The sequence below is a fragment of the Mesoplodon mirus genome, assembly GCF_964341445.2.
Source record: "Mesoplodon mirus genome assembly, contig: SUPER_14_unloc_1, whole genome shotgun sequence".
NCBI lineage: Eukaryota > Metazoa > Chordata > Mammalia > Artiodactyla > Ziphiidae > Mesoplodon > Mesoplodon mirus.
In genome coordinates this window covers 3,388,170-3,404,065 of record NW_028295795.1, presented here as the reverse complement: position 1 = coordinate 3,404,065, position 15,896 = coordinate 3,388,170, and the positions used below count along the sequence as shown (strand labels likewise).

At 41.9% G+C, this 15,896-nt stretch overlaps 1 protein-coding gene across 1 annotated transcript; it reads right to left on the bottom strand.

The window, feature by feature from the left end:
• Window positions 1-3,120: 3,120 nt before the first annotated feature.
• Window positions 3,121-7,987, bottom strand: LOC309816126 (zinc finger protein-like; the record flags this gene model as incomplete). Its single annotated transcript, XM_082646793.1, has 4 exons — window positions 7,821-7,987; window positions 7,296-7,346; window positions 5,166-5,211; window positions 3,121-3,282 (listed from the first exon to the last, which is right to left on the bottom strand). The coding sequence occupies exons 1-4, from the start codon at window positions 7,853-7,855 to the stop codon at window positions 3,121-3,123; spliced, it is 294 nt and encodes a 97-aa protein (XP_082502919.1). The 5' UTR covers window positions 7,856-7,987.
• Window positions 7,988-15,896: the final 7,909 nt, after the last annotated feature.

Below are 15,896 nucleotides of genomic sequence, written 5' to 3'. Positions count from 1 at the left end.
TCGCACGACAAATGAAGTTCTCTGGTTTATATACTAACAGAAACCAAGAGATGGTCTGTTAAACTCCCAAATACTTAGCATTAATGAAACCCATTTAAAACCAAATGACTACTCGGACATACTATTTAAATCATCTTTTAAAAATTACATGTCATTCCTACCATAACACAGTATCAATAAAGACAAGCATTTTGCTGTGCTCACAGCTTTAACAGTGCCTAGCAGTTAGTCAGGGCTCAAGAAATGCATGCACAGGTGAACTCAGTTTGATTTCTAGGATTCTCTACAATTCTGAATCCCAGGTTAAGTTTGAACCAAGTCAGAGAAGCGAAACAGCTTTTACAAGTCAGGTATCAGATACAGGAAAAGGACTGGAAAGTACAGTTTGGCTTAAGTTGAAAGGCTGCACCCGAGGCGGCAGCACACCAAGGGGGTTAGTGCTGAGGAGGATATGAAAGGGGCTAAAAACCGGGACTGCCCCGGTGGCACAGTGGTTAATAATCTGCCTGCCAGTGCAGGGGACACAGGTTCGAGCCCTGGTCCGGGAAGATCCCACATGCCGCAGAGCAACTAAGCCCGTGAGCCACAACTACTGAGCCCACGTGCCACAACTACTGAAGCCCGCGTTCCTAGAGACCGTGCTCTGAAACAAGAGAAGCCACTGCACTGAGAAGCCTGCGCACCACAACGAAGAGCTGCTCCCACTCACCACAACGAGAGAAAAGCCCATATGCAGCAACCAAGACCCAATGCAACCAACAATTAATTAATTTTAAAAAAGGGTCTAAGAATCAGTGGGGTTAAAAAAAAGCATGAAGACCTATGCACTGGATCCTTCTCAGGCATTTGTGCTGCCTAATATGTTCCTCCACTCCCCCTGCCAAGCAGGAGTCAAAATGTAGAGGCTAGGGAAGAATGCTGTCTCTTTAAAAACAGCATGGAAAATTTTTGGACACAGATACATTGGTCTTTAACAAGAATGAGTTCCAAAGTGAAGAATGGGCTTTATGAGTGAGCTGGGAATAAATTCCATAGCCTGTGATAAGTATTGAGAAGAAACAGACTAGAAACTATTAAAGAATGATCAAAGCACTCAAGGTGACATTATCTAAAATGCCTTCTACAAGATACATACAAATGCACACACACACACACACACAAAATGTTTGTACAGCTAACAAAGATCGATTTCTTATTAGTGAGGTGGGCTTTGGAGGAGGCAAATGGGACGCAGCGGGGCAAATCTTTTAAGGGAAAGGTTAACTCACCAGCTGGCTGTTTTCTGAGACCTGTTCTCCCCTGGTATAAGGGATAAGGAAATAGAAATTTCTTTCCTTCTATGGGAGGGTTACCTAAGAAGTAGACATAAGAATCCTCATTCACAACAGTATTTCCTCCCCAAATGAATTTGCTCTGCTACTGAGAGCTCAAGGAAAGTCACAGGGAAAGCATTTTACTCAGTTTGGTTATAATTACAGGTTCTGTACATATTTTTTGTGCAAGTTGATGAGGGCCAACTTGTACAGAAAGGCAAACACACACATACACACATCATGGGCACCTGAGAAGTTAGAATTAGGCTAGGAATTCATTTGAAGACAAAAAAACATTTAGCAATATCCCTTATTCACTCGGATTTGTTCACCGCCTACTAGCTATTTTCATGGAAGGCTAATTTCTCTATCCATTAACTCATTCATTTATTCAAGAAATATTTAAGAGTTCCTGTCATGTACCAAGACTATGCTAAGCACTGAGGCTAGTGAGCAATAAACATATAACAGACCGAATTCCTCCTGCACTCCTGGATTACCCTCCAGTGGAAGAAAGAGAGGTGAGAAACAGGTGAACAAAATGTACATGAGTGAAACGCTTAGAGACAAAACAAGGCAGGGCAGAGAGAGTAAGAAAGAGAGGACTGTATTTTCCATAGGGTGGTCAGAGGACAGCCACCTCCTCATCTTTAAGGTGACTGACTGAAAGAAGTAGAGGCCTAAAAGATTACAGGTGAAAGAGTATTCCAGGCAGAGAGAAGGACCAGGAAAAGGCTCTGTGGCAGAAGCATCCTTTGCAGGTCTGGAAAAGATAGGGTAAGAGGGAGGAGAGGTGGTGTATTCAGGGAGGTGGTGGAGAACGAACAGCAGCCCACAGAAGGCTCTAGAAGCCACTTTAAGTGGTTTTTATTCTAAGTAAAAGAAGCCACAAGAGAATTTTGAAACAAGAACATAACCTGACTTAAAGTTACAAAAGATCACTTTGCCACCTAAAGAACAAACTGTGGGAGGAGAAGGGTGGCAACAGGTGACCAGTACAAAGACTATGCAATAATCCTGGAAAGAGATTTCCAACTGGGACCAGGTGATGGACAGCACAGGGCTGGTGAGAAGCAAAACAGATAGAGAGCTAACCACAGGAACTCACGGCTGCTTGGTTCTCACTTAAATTTCTATCTGGGTTGCTGAATTCATCAACCAAAGCCTCTCTTCTCTTTCTATATGTTTTGTATCTCGTTTGAAGAATGAGAACATGCAAAGTCACAAGTTAACATGAACGGGCTAGAGCGAAAGTTTACTAGAAATTTGAGTTCCAACTGCATATTCAAGGTATTGAAAGCTGTGTTTTTCAAACTTTGTATCACGACCCACTGAAGAAACAGCATTTATTTCACAACCTAGATACACAGGTAGAAAAGTATACATTACTAAAACGAAGCTTGAATGACCTATATCTAACCAATGTCTCTTTTCATGAAATCTGTTCCCACTGGCTCTCACACCACTCATGCCATCGCCCAGAGTTTCTGCTGCAATGTGTTGTACTCTTCCTAAGAAACTCTGATATTTTCTATACTATTTTATTTCATTAAAAAGTCACACGTAGGGCTCAGTAAATTGGCTTTATGATCCACTAATGGCAGGGAGGGAAATCTGAAGAAGAATACACAAGGTACAGCAAGATACTGCCGATTTACAGTTCTTTTACAAAATAATTGAAAAGGACCTGAAACACACTGTTTGGAAAGACCAGAGACATCCTCTCGTGTCCCACAGGAATTGCAAAAGTCTGGTCCCCAAACTCAGGGAACCACCTCAAGAGGCCCAAAGCCTTGAAACACCAAGGTCACAAAGACACTCGCAGAGAAAGGCTGTCCTCACCCACTGAGACCAGGTTCCCGAAGTGTTCCACCATCACATCCTGGTACAGCTTCCTCTGGGCCGAGTCCAGCAGCCCCAGCTCCTCCTCTGTGAAGGCCACGGCCACGTCCTTGAAGGTCACCGCCTCCTACGACAAACAACACCACCTCAATCTTATACCCAGTGGCCAGTGGAAGAGGGGCAGCCCCGAGGAGACGAGGAGGATGGGAAGTTGCTCCGGCTCCTGTGAGGTGTGCAGACTTCCCAGCACCCCCTCCTTCCATCCTGCCAATGCCACACACTGACTTTCCTCAGCCTCACTGGACGTGCAGCTATGAAAGAGAAAGCTTTGTGTGTTTACCTGGGGCTCTCAGACAACTCATAAGTAAACTCCCTAGAATTCTAACCACTGGATCCTGAACTAAAAAGCTTTCACTGTTTAATTATTATTGCCAAGTGCCCCAGAAACAGTTACCAATTTAGTCCTGGCAGTATTTGATGGCACCTGCTTTCTCACTGAGGTCGGAACCAGCTGAGAAGGAGTGTTATATGTGGAAACTAACCAAAAGGCCATGCCAGGTCTCTGAATGAAAACTCTCTCTTTCCCCGTTTCTGTCTTTCGCTTGAATGCAATACTCTGACTCCAGACCCTTGGTTTTCTGGGTGAGTCTGAGTTGGTTCCTCCTTTTTTCACAACCCCGATTCTTTATATTTAAAACAAAGATGAAACCAAGCACCTCTTTATACAATTGTTCTGAGCTGTCTATGCAGTGACAAGTGCTTTAAGTACCACTGGACTTTTTAAACTAAGGTCATGCATTACTCTGATTAGAAAAAAATATAAGATGGAAAAAGAAACAAACCAGTAAATAAAATACACAAAGGGTCTGACTCAAGCATGGGGAAGACTGAATCTAACTCTGGTCGTGAGAAAACTTCTAACAATACATGATTTTTTCTGCGTGAAGCAGCAGTTTGATCCTGCTGTGCTCTGCCGTATTTGGATATTCTACCAAAAAACATCCAAGGCACCACATGTAAAACATACCTCTTAAATTCTGAATACCTAAACCTACTATGTTAAGGGCAAAAAGGGGCAATATTCTTCAGAACAGATATTTTGAGAAAAAGGTTAAATCAGGAACACTGTCACTGTAGTGCTCCTAAAACAGGAGAAGTCTTTAAACTAAATGTCTGTGCATAAAGAATAGTTTAAAAAATAGGTGCAGGGCTCCCCTGGTGGCGCAGTGGTTGAGAGTCCGCCTGCCGATGCAGGGGACACGGGTTCGTGCCCCGGTCTGGGAAGATCCCACATGCCGCGGAGCAGCTGGGCCCGTGAGCCATGGCCGCTGAGCCTGCGCGTCCGGAGCCTGTGCCCCGCAACGGGAGAGGCCACAACAGTGAGAGGCCCGCATACCAGAAAAAAAAAAAAAATAGGTGCATAACTTTGCAGGAACATGATAAAGCAATTAAAAGTGAATGTTAGCTAGTATTAAATGAAAAAAACAATTTAAAACTGTATCTATGTTATAAATACAAATACACATCCATGAATACATATGATGAAGAGATTACAGAAATATAAAAGCAGCTAATTTGTAAGCAGGTAAGCAGTAGACTGGAAGATGTCCTTCATTTCCCTTAATTTTTCTTTTACTTGTAAAATAAAAAAAAAATGATGAAATAAAACAAAAATTAAAACCGAAACCAATTAAATTTAACAGGAATTTTAAAAAAAGCACACATGGCACACTCAGGTCCTCATATGCTTAGACTCTCCTTGAAAGAGAAAACCCATATGGAACTATACCCAATATTTTGTAATAACCTATAAGGGAAAAGAATCTGAAAATATATGTATATATATGTATAACTGAATCACTTTGCTGTACACCTGAAATTAATACATTGTAAATCAACTATACTCCAATCAAAAAAAAAAAAAGAAAAAGAAAAAAAAGAGGAAAACCTGTGTCCAACCTGAGTACAAAAATGGCGTTTTTAACAGCAAGAAAGGCAAGCTCTACTCACCTGGAATGTGCTCATTTTCTCTCTCCTTCTGGGGCAGTGCAGAGTCCTAGCAAGACAGACAGGGAAAGAAGAAGTCAAACTGGAAACTGGTTTAAAGAAAAAGAAGTCACTAACCCACGTGGTGCTCATTGTGAATTACCAAGGCTCCCAGTCCTCGGGGTGGCTACAGCTGATTATGCTTGATGAGCAGAGCCCCACGCAGATACCAGATGCCCCCGTGAACCCCCTCAGTGGCTGTGTGAGGAATGACCTGCCCAGCCATACACAGTGGCCCCCTCACAGTGTGCCTGCGGCTTCCACAGGGGTCATTCTTATTCTGGGTATGGGGTAAACAGAGACCATGTAAGTCAGAGTAGGTTTTGGAGTCAATATGCATGGGCTCTGATCAGGCTACGCCATTCACTAGCAGTGTCACCCTGGGCAAATTATTCACATCTCTTCGCCTCAGTTCTGTCTTCTGCCAGTAGGGGAGAACACGGGCATCCACCTCGTGAGATCGTCATAAGGTAGGAAGCTCTGAGAACACCACTGTCAGGGTTTCTTATTTCTTAGCAACTGCGGTAAAGCAGATGATATTTTAGTTAGAAATTATCCTTAGAGATGTGATTTCTACCAACAGAAGACTGTCAGACATGTGGAGGTCGTACGTTGTTGCCCTGTTATGTGAGAGTCTTTATAGACTTCTGAAAATCTCTGCTTGTCTTCCTAAAGATTTTGTGACTGCAACAATAATATTTAAATTGACATGGACAACTTTTTACAAAAGGTATAAAAATACGTTAAGTTTCTTCTTAAACAGGAAGTACCCTTTTGACAATTATGCACAGAGGTAAAGAGAACTAATAAAAGCCAGGATTCTGCAACAACAATAAAAAATAGTTTGACAGTCCATACCTAATTCAAATGAAAAAAAGACAGGAATCTGAATTGTAATTATATCATTATAAATATAGGAACGTTTAAGAAATAAATGGGAGACTTCCCTGGTGGTGCAGTGGATAAGACGCCACATTCCCAATGCAGGGGGCCCGGGTTCGATCTAGTACAAAAGATGGCAATGATTCCACTCCCCAAAGCTTGGGAGAGAGATATCTTCACAACTTCTAACGACCTCCATTTTGACTCTACACTTGCTAGCTGTCTTCTGCTCAATTCAGGATTCTGAAAGGGGCCCTGACAGTTGACAATAATTAGTGGGGGAATAAAATCATTGGACTAAGTAGGCCTTTGGTGAAGCCAGCTCAGTTTTATCTGTGACATCCAGCAGGGTCAATTTCCTCGGCCTCAGTTTCCAGAAAAGACCCTCTCTTGAGCTTCTCGAATTTTCACGTGCATGTGAATTACTGCGGGATCTTGTTGGAATGCAGCCTCCTGGACCCCCTACGCAGAAATTATAAATCAGAAGGTCTCGAATGGGGCTCAAGGCTGGGCATTTCTATCCAAGTGATGCCAATGCCGCTGGTTTGTGGAACACAATTTGAGTAGCACTGCAGTGTAACATCAGTCCCACAAAAAACAGCCTCCACTACACAGAAACATACACAAAGAGTAACCAGACAAAAAGGCACTAAAACATTAACAACTGTTGTCTTTACATCCTAAAGTTACAGATAATTAAAATTGTTCTTTATGTATATATCTGCATTTTTCCATAATGATTATGCTACTTCTATGATATACATATTATTTGAAATAAAATAAATGACCCAGTTGAGAAAACTATCTTAAACACTCATAAAATAGCCTAAACCTTGCTCTCAAGGTCCCCACAATTAAGTCCCAACCTCCTTTCATGATATGATCCTAGCCAGTACCCTATGCTCAAAGAGAATATACCAAAGGGATTAGCAAACTCAGCTGCTGGACTCAAACTGCCTGGGTCCCAACCCCAGCTCTGCCTCCTACCATCTGGGTGAGGATGGGCCAACAGGGTTGTGTTCCCTGCCTTAAAGTAGAGAAAACAGCAGTACCAATTCACAGAGCCACCGCCTGATGGAAATGTGTTCATTTGCATAAAGCTTTTAGAATGGAAATTAGCGACCAAGGCTCAGTTATCATCCTTACCCATGTCTCATACGTTCTACAATTTATAGGAATATCTTAAGTAGAAGAATGCCAAGTCCTACTCACGTGGGGCTCTGCTGCCTCTTCCTCCGTGCAGTGCTTTTTGAGAAGCCAGGGCTGGGGAAGGAAAGGAGACTGTGAAATACCAGGGCTGTGTTTCCATCCCCACTAATTCATACCGCACCCCCTTCCGCCCCCGTACCAGCTAGAAGTCCTCTCCTTCCAGAACAGGCCAGGAGTCCAGGACAATTCAGCTTCCTGGGCTCACAGAATCCCGCTGCGAAATGGGTGCCTCCCGAATTAGCGTAGTATTAATACCAACAATGTATCAGGCAGTTGTAGACCTTTTACTTGTGCTATCTCGTTTCTCCTCACAACACTATATTAACAAGGCATTCCTTTTTCCCCCCTTTTACCGAACAGCAACGGAGGCACAGAGGAGTTAAGCAACCCACCCAGTGTGACGCCGTATGAAGCGGTAGGGCTAGCTCATAGGTGGGGGACGGGGTCAGGTTAGGGGTGAAGAAAACCGGGGAGACCCTCAAACCCCAGGAGGCACGACCTGAGCCCACCCCATCCCGGCTACGTTACCAAACGCAAAGAAGCTCCGCCCGCGGGACGTACATCACCACTCCAGGCCCTCAAACCTCCGCTTTTAGCCGCTCCTCCTCTTTCTCCCCAAATGAAAGGTCTGCAAAGGGGAAGCTTGAATGGGTCGTGAAGAGCGGACCTGAAACACCGTCACCAGGCAGAACATGGCTGCTACGTGTCCTCCTGGGGCGGAAGTGCCTGCGACTAACCCGGAACTCCTGGACCATATTTCCCAGAATTCCGCGGGTAAACCTTTACAGCGAGGCGTTACTGTAGCTGCAGTATATGGGGCTACACGAGTTTACGAGCTCTGGACTACATGTCCCAGAATGCAAGGGTGGGTGCGGGGGTGTCTACCGGCACGAGCTCTGGACTACATGTTTTCACTCTGGTTTTCACTTTCCGGAATCCCTGAGAAGGTCTCAGGCCGTCTTGCCGTTCTACTGTGTAGGCCTCAGAAGAGTGTAGATTCTGTTCATTGAAAGGCGTACAAACTCAGTCGAATTTTGGACGTCTTCAAGAGGCTAAGCGACATAAAAGCATTAACAGCCACGAAGGCTTCCTGGTAAACCCCAAAGAGTTTCACCATTGGAATAAGGGGAGAAGGAAACTGGGCTTTCTTTGGCAGGGACTGAAGCCAAACGCCAAAACACCTCATTCCCTGAAATTGTGTAAAGGTGAACGTGTTTTGTTAGCATCTTACAACCCGTGCAGAAGCAAGGGAAAATCCTTTCTAGAGACAGACATCAACATCCTAGGTCTCAAGTTATTTCTGTAATTATAAAATCTGTGACATTGCTATTTGACCAAGTGAACTTTAAGGGGAAGGAAAAAGCATTACTTGACATACGGAGGGACACTTCACAGTCATAAAAGTTTCAAATTCTCAGAAACTAATAACTTCAGCTGATACTTTATAAAGCAAACATTGACAGAACCATGAAGAGAAACATTCAAATTCATAATTGGATCTGGAGATTGGAACACATACATAGAGGGAAATGTTGAGCCTTAAAAGCATATATTAAAGTAGAAAGGGGGGCTTCCCTGGTGGCGCAGTGGTTGAGAGTCCGCCTGCCGATGCAGGGGACATGGGTTCGTGCCCTGGTCCGGGAAGATCCCACACACCACGGAGCGGCTGGGCCCGTGAGCCATGGCCGCTGAGCCTGGGCGTCTGGAGCCTGTGCTCCGCAACGGGAGAGGCCACAACAGTGAGAGGCCCGCGTACAGCAAGGAAAACAAAAACAAAACAAAACAAAACAAATAAAGTAGAAAGGAAGTTGAAAATTGATTCAGAAAACATCCATTTCAGGAAATTAATAAATGAATAATAAAACTGAAGAAGGCAGATGGAAAAATATAAGATCAGATGAATGAAATACAAAAATAAAGTAGATCCCACACACACCCACAAAACAGAAATTAAAGAAAAAAACAAAACAAACAAAAAAAGATCATCCATAGTATAAACAAAGATTTTTTCAAAAATATGTTCCAAATTCTTTCAGGAAAATATCCTCCAAGAACTATTCCTGACTTAAGCCAACATAGCACACAGGATTTCTTTCCACTACAAGGAAAGTGAAATCTTGGATATAGCATGATGAAATACGGTAACATGATTAAGTTTTATTTATTCACCTCCTGTTCCCTATGGCACCCTCCACTCCCTTCTCTACCCCGTAAGCTACCATTCTAATTTGTTTGATGTGTTTTCTTTTGGGTGTGTTCTTGTGCAAAATGTGCACTTGTGTATATTTTCAATTCATATAAATAATATTGTGTCATAAAATTCATTCTGGTGTTTATTTCCTTCATTCAGGAGTATATTTTTAAGATTCACCCATCCAGGCTTCCCTGGTGGCACAGTGGTTGAGAGTCTGCCTGCCGATGCAGGGGACGCGGGTTCATGCCCCAGTCTGGGAAAATCCCACATGCCGTGGAGCGGCTGGGCCCGTGAGCCATGGCTGCTGAGCCTGCACGTCCGGAGCCTGTGCTCCGCAGCGGGAGAGGCCACAACAGCGAGAGGCCCACGTACCGCAGAAAAACAAACAAACAAAAAAAACATTCACCCCTCTATCTAATTTGTTTCATAGAGTTCCATTTTCTGCACCCACATTTTACCTGTACTCTTCCAACTGCCATGCCAATGATAATAAAATAAACATCTTCTTACATTTGTTTATAGACGTATCTGAGAATTTCTTTGGAACACATACCCGAGTGAAATTATTTCATAGCAAATATGTATACTTTAATAATATAGCCAGATTGACTTCCTGAACGGCTACACCAGTCCAGATTACCAAAGAGTTGCACGTCAGGTTTTTGTGCAACCACTTACCTTCATTTGGACGACTCATCACCGTTTTGCTAGTGTATTAAATGTATAGTAGTATCTTGTTTTAGTTAAATTTCTCTGATTTCTAATAAGTTTGATCTTTTTTTCAAATGCTTGGTAGCTTCATCTATAAGTGTCTACTTAAAACTTTTGCCCCATTTTCTAATGTGGATGCTATCTTTTTCTTCCTCATTTCTATTACATATTCTGATTATTAATACCTTTTCAGTTTTACCAATTACAAGTATCCTTTCCTAATTGGGCACGTGTTTCTAAAATTTTTCTATTGTGTTCTTCATGGAATAGAAATCTTTAATTATAAGATAATAAACCAATAATTTCTTAATATCTGTGCTTCTGAAACTCCTCAGGTGAAAAAATATATTTCTACCTTTTAAAAATTAACTTTCTAGACTTATCTTTCACATGTAGGTCCTTTAAATATTTTGGAGTCTATTTATGTACATTTTATTACATGGGATCCACTTTTATTTTTCTCCAAGAGAAGTTCTTAAAAATAGTGATATTCATGGCTTGAAGATTCAATATTACAAAGATATCAGTAATCCTCAAAATGATCTATAGGCTCAATCATACCCCAATAAAAACATCAGCATTTTTTCCCTTGGAAATTGATGAGATGTTTACAAATATTATGTGGGAAAGCAAAGAGCTACAAGAAGAGCTGGGGGCTTCCCTGGTGGCGCAGTGGTTGAGAATCTGCCTGCTAATGCAGGGGACACGGGTTTGAGCCCTGGTCTGGGAAGATCCCACATGCCACGGAGCAACTAGGCCCGTGAGCCACGTACTGAGCCTGTGCGTCTGGAGCCTGTGCTCCCCAACAAGAGGCCGTGATAGTGAGACCCACGCACCACGATGAGGAGTGGCCCCCGCTTGCCACAACTAAAGAAAGCCCTCGCACAGAAACGAAGACCCAACACAGCAAAAATAAGTAAATAAACTCCTACCCCCAACATCTAAAAAAACATAAAAATAAAAAATAAAAGAAGAGCTGGGACAATCTGAAAGAAGAATGAAAAGAAAGATATTAGTCACATTAAACCTTACTATAAATCTACAATATAAGATAGTCTGGTGTTTGCTCAAGGATAGACAAGATAATAGACATCAAAATCCATGTTGAAACAGACATTATAACAACGTGTAAAAAGAAAACACTGCAGGGAGCTCCCTGGTGGTCTAGTGGTAAGGATTTGGCGCTTTCACTGTGGTGACCCTGGTTCAATCCCTGGTCAGGGAACTGAGATCCTGCAAGCCACGCAGCACGGCCAAAAGAAAAAAGAAAGAAAAGAAAACACTGCAGCAGAGAGGGGGAAGAACTCTTGTTAATACAGTTGATCCTTGAACTAGGGTTCAAGGGGGTTAGGGGTGCCAACCCTCTGCTAAGTTGAAAATCCAAGTATAACTTATAGCCAGTCCTCTGTACGTACATGGTTTCTCCATAATCGGCAATTCTGCATCTGAGGATTGAACCAACCTTGGATCGTGTAGTAGTGCAGTATTTACTATTCAAAAAAATCCTCGTATAAGTGCACTTGTGTAGTTTAAACCCATGTTGTCCAAGGGTCAACTATTGGTTCTCAGTCAGCTGGATATCCATATGGGAAAAATATTAATCATTACTGCATAGGATATAAAAATATAAATTCCAGAAGATCTGCAGACTTAAATTTGAAAAGTAAACAATGATGCTTTAGGAAAGAAACGTAAGATAACAGCCTTTTTGCCTTGGAGTAGGAAGAATTTCTTAAGACCAAAAAAATCACCAACTGTGAAAGAAAAAATTGAAAAATTGGACTATTTCAAAGTTAAGAAACACCGTAAACCCAAACGCAGCACTCTTGGGCCAAAAGTGAGAGAGATTTTAAAAACATCTATGGAATAAAAGACTCAGATGCATCCCTCATGCCCATGCATTCTTCAAGGGTCAACTGTATCTACCAAAGTTGAACATATACCCTATAACCCTTTGGTTCCACCCATAGAAATATCCCTCAAACAAGTGCACAAGGCACATTCTAGATTGCTCACATCACCACTAACTGTGATAGCCAAGAATGGGGAAGTACCCAATACCCACCAATAATGGGATTAATAAATAGATTTTGATATGTTTACACACTGCAATAATATCCACCAATGAAAATGAATCAACGGTATCCACTCCCATCAATATGGATAAATGTCATGGATATACTGTGGAGCAAATGAAGCCAACACAAAATAGCACCTATTACATGACTCCATTTATATCAAGTACAAAATAGGCTAAGTGAATCTACACCATTACAAATTAGTGGCTACCATATGGAAAGGAAGGTTACTAGAAAGAGCCAAAAAGGGATGCTTCTAGGGTTTGGGGTTTGTCCTGGTCCTCCAAGAACTAGACGGCAAAGTGCTGAGAAAGACTTTAATGAACAAATATTTCATTGGGGGAAACATCGGAGAGAAAATGGCAGGGAGCTCTGGAAGGCTGGCAGAACTATCAGCGCATAGTGCAAGTCTGACCCTGAGTGAAGATTTGGAAGAAAGATTTGGTAAATCATCCGAGACTGCCTTGTCATCTACGTAAAATCCTTCAAGGCTGTCAGAGTCCTTGAAAAAAGGTCACTGGACAGAGGAATCCTGGTCTCCAAGAAATGGCCTGCCTTAGGATCCCTGCTGTGCTGACCAGGAGCAATCAGGGGCAAGGCCGGCCTCCAGGCAAACGTGGTGATGGATTTAAGAGCAGCAGCTGGGACCTTTGGCCAGTTATGCTCCCTGTGGTCATAACTGTGAAACAGGAGACTCTCAACGTGGATGCTTCCTTGTGATAAGATCTGGTTGTTTATTTCTGTCAGAAATAATCCTGAAGCAACGTTGCGTCCTTCTCAGTATATCATACCCCAGAGATCTAAAACGTTCGTTTGTTCTGTTATTGATAATGTTCACCTCTTGGCTAAGGTAGTGTTCACCAAATTTATACCTACTGTACTTCTTGTTGTGATCAATACTTTGTGGAGAGATATTTGGGGTTTTGTAGCATCCTGCTCCTTGTAAACTTTCAACCAGTAGTTTTATAATTCATTGATTACTCTTGCCAGAACCTATCATTACTATGATGGTTGTAAATAATGATTTTTACATTACATCATTCCTTCTATATGTTTATGGTTTGGCATTCTATTATGAGAGCCCTTCCTTCCCTCCCTTCCTCTTTTTTTATTCATATTCTGTATGATAATTATTTATTTTAGGGTCAAATTGCTCAGATTTACCCAGTGTGAGTCTCTTCAAGCTGGATCTTTTTACACGTCCCACCACTCTTTCCTACTTTCTGGCACAGTAAATTTTCTCCAGGATCATTCTACACTTTCCTTGCTCCAGCCCTGAAATAGAAACGTGGATATACATGCTTATATACATCACATACACATGTGTGTTTGTATATCCTCGCACTTCCATATCTACTTCTGTAAATACCTAGCACGTGCACTCACTCCCTCTCTCTCTCTACAGATGGGTGGACGGATGGATGGATGGGTAGACAGATCTGTATAAATAACTTATGGTCAGACTTCCATATCCGTGGTTCCTCTGTATCTGCAATTCTGCAACCATGGGTTCAACCAACCACAGATCATGTAGTACTGTAGTAATTACTATTAAAAAAAAAAACCCTGCATATAAGTGGACCTGCCCAGTTCAAACCCATATTGTTCAAGGGTCAACTGTAACTTGCTAAATAAAGCCCTTTAACCAACTATATTAAAAATACCACCATTGGTCTGCGTATGGAATGCCATCCAAACCTGCTTTGTCCTTACTGGTGCCACATCCAGAGGGTCCTCTGCTATTATGCTCAGTTCTCTCCTCATGTGCATCTTTTCAACAAGAGAAACTTTTTTTTTTAAACCTCCACAATGTAGGTATATCCACTTTTGTTTCTAGCTCCAGGATTTTCCCTCTCCCTATTATGGATCTGTAGTTAAAGCACAGCATAAATAATAAAGCTTCAACTGTTGAAACTCATGAATTTTTCTGTGTATGCAAAATAATCTGAGAACTGTTTTGTTTTTGAAATTGGCTTCCAGAGTTCATACCATAATTTTGATCTTATATGCCTTATGACAATATAGAACAATCATATGAGGTCTTAACTGCAAGGGATAATTATTTAATACTTTTTCAAATTCTATTAAAATAATTTCCTGCTTTGGCAATACCCACTATTCAATGAAAAAAATATAACATGAAGTTATAAAATGGAAAAATATCACAAAATGCTCCTTGCCTAGGAAAACCACTCTGGAAGAGTATCCCTTTACACATGATCTTATGCATGTACACATACATGTGTGCACATGCACACATACACAAACACTAACAAAGATTTATGGTTGATTATACTATGAAGGCTACAATCTGTGACCTCTCAAAGCCCATATTGTGTATCTCCTGCGATTATGATATGTCATAAATTTTTAAAATAAACTTTTTATTTAATTTATTTATTTTGGGCTGCATTGGGTCTTCGTTGCTGCGTGCGGGCTTTCTCTAGTTGCAGTGAGTGTGGGCTACTCTTCGTTGCGGTGCGCGGGCTTCTCATTGCAGTGGCTTCTCTTGTTGCGGAGCACAGGCTCTAAGCACGTAGGCTTCAGTTGTTGTGGCACACAGCCTCAGTAGTTGTGGCACACGGGCTTAGTTGCTCCACAGCATGTGGGATCTTCCTGGACCAGGGCTCGAACCCGTGTCCCCTGCATTGGCAGGCGAATTCTTAGCCACTGCACCACCAGGGAAGTCCCTGTCATCATTTCACCGGCTTCAGATTAATATAGGAATCTATCAAAACTCAAATTCTTACAGCTGTACACTAATTTCCATTAAAAAATTTAGTGACATCATTGATGTGGTGTTCATCTTTTTGGTATTTTAATCTCACAATCAATAACTTCCAATTATATGATTTCTAAATCAAAGAGATCTAATATATTCTGATATATATACTCCTTTCCTGGAACCATGCTTTACTGCAACCAATAGGGAAAAGCACATAAATGTCTGTCTTGTCTCAATAATACACTGGATAATTTTATCAGATTCCTACAAGTTTTCTGGGTATTTGCCTCATGGATGTGGGGGAAGAATATGGCATAGCCCCTACCTGAGAACTTTAGAAGAAATGCTACAATAATTAGAAGGCAAACATTTCAAAGTCTGGATGAAAATGCAGAGAATTAGAAATCAGTAAGTTCAAGGTCAACTAAAAATTTTTTTTTCTAGGGACAAACAATTTTTGTGACACTTTCAAAGTGTTACAGTAAACCCTGCCTTAATATTGACAGACAAAAAATCAATTGTATACTATGCAGTTACTGTTGTTGCAAAGTTAATCATGTTTTTTCACTCTGTACCATCAGAAAAAAAAAATCACAAGGTAGTTCAATTTCTACTGAACACAGTCCTTGGAAAACTAGACGGCGTCTCAAATAACCACCCAACTTGAGAACAGAGGCTGCGGGAGGCAAGGAGCCAGTTGCGATAGGCTAATAGCATATTAATATTGAAGATTGGGGGGCTTCCCTTCCCTGGTGGCGTAGTGGTTAAGAATCTGCCTGCCAATGCAGGGGACACGGGTTTGAGCCCTGGTCCAGGAAGATCCCACATGCTGCACAGCAGCTCAGCCGTGTGCCACAACTACTGAAGCCTGCACACCTAGAGCCCGTGCTCCACAA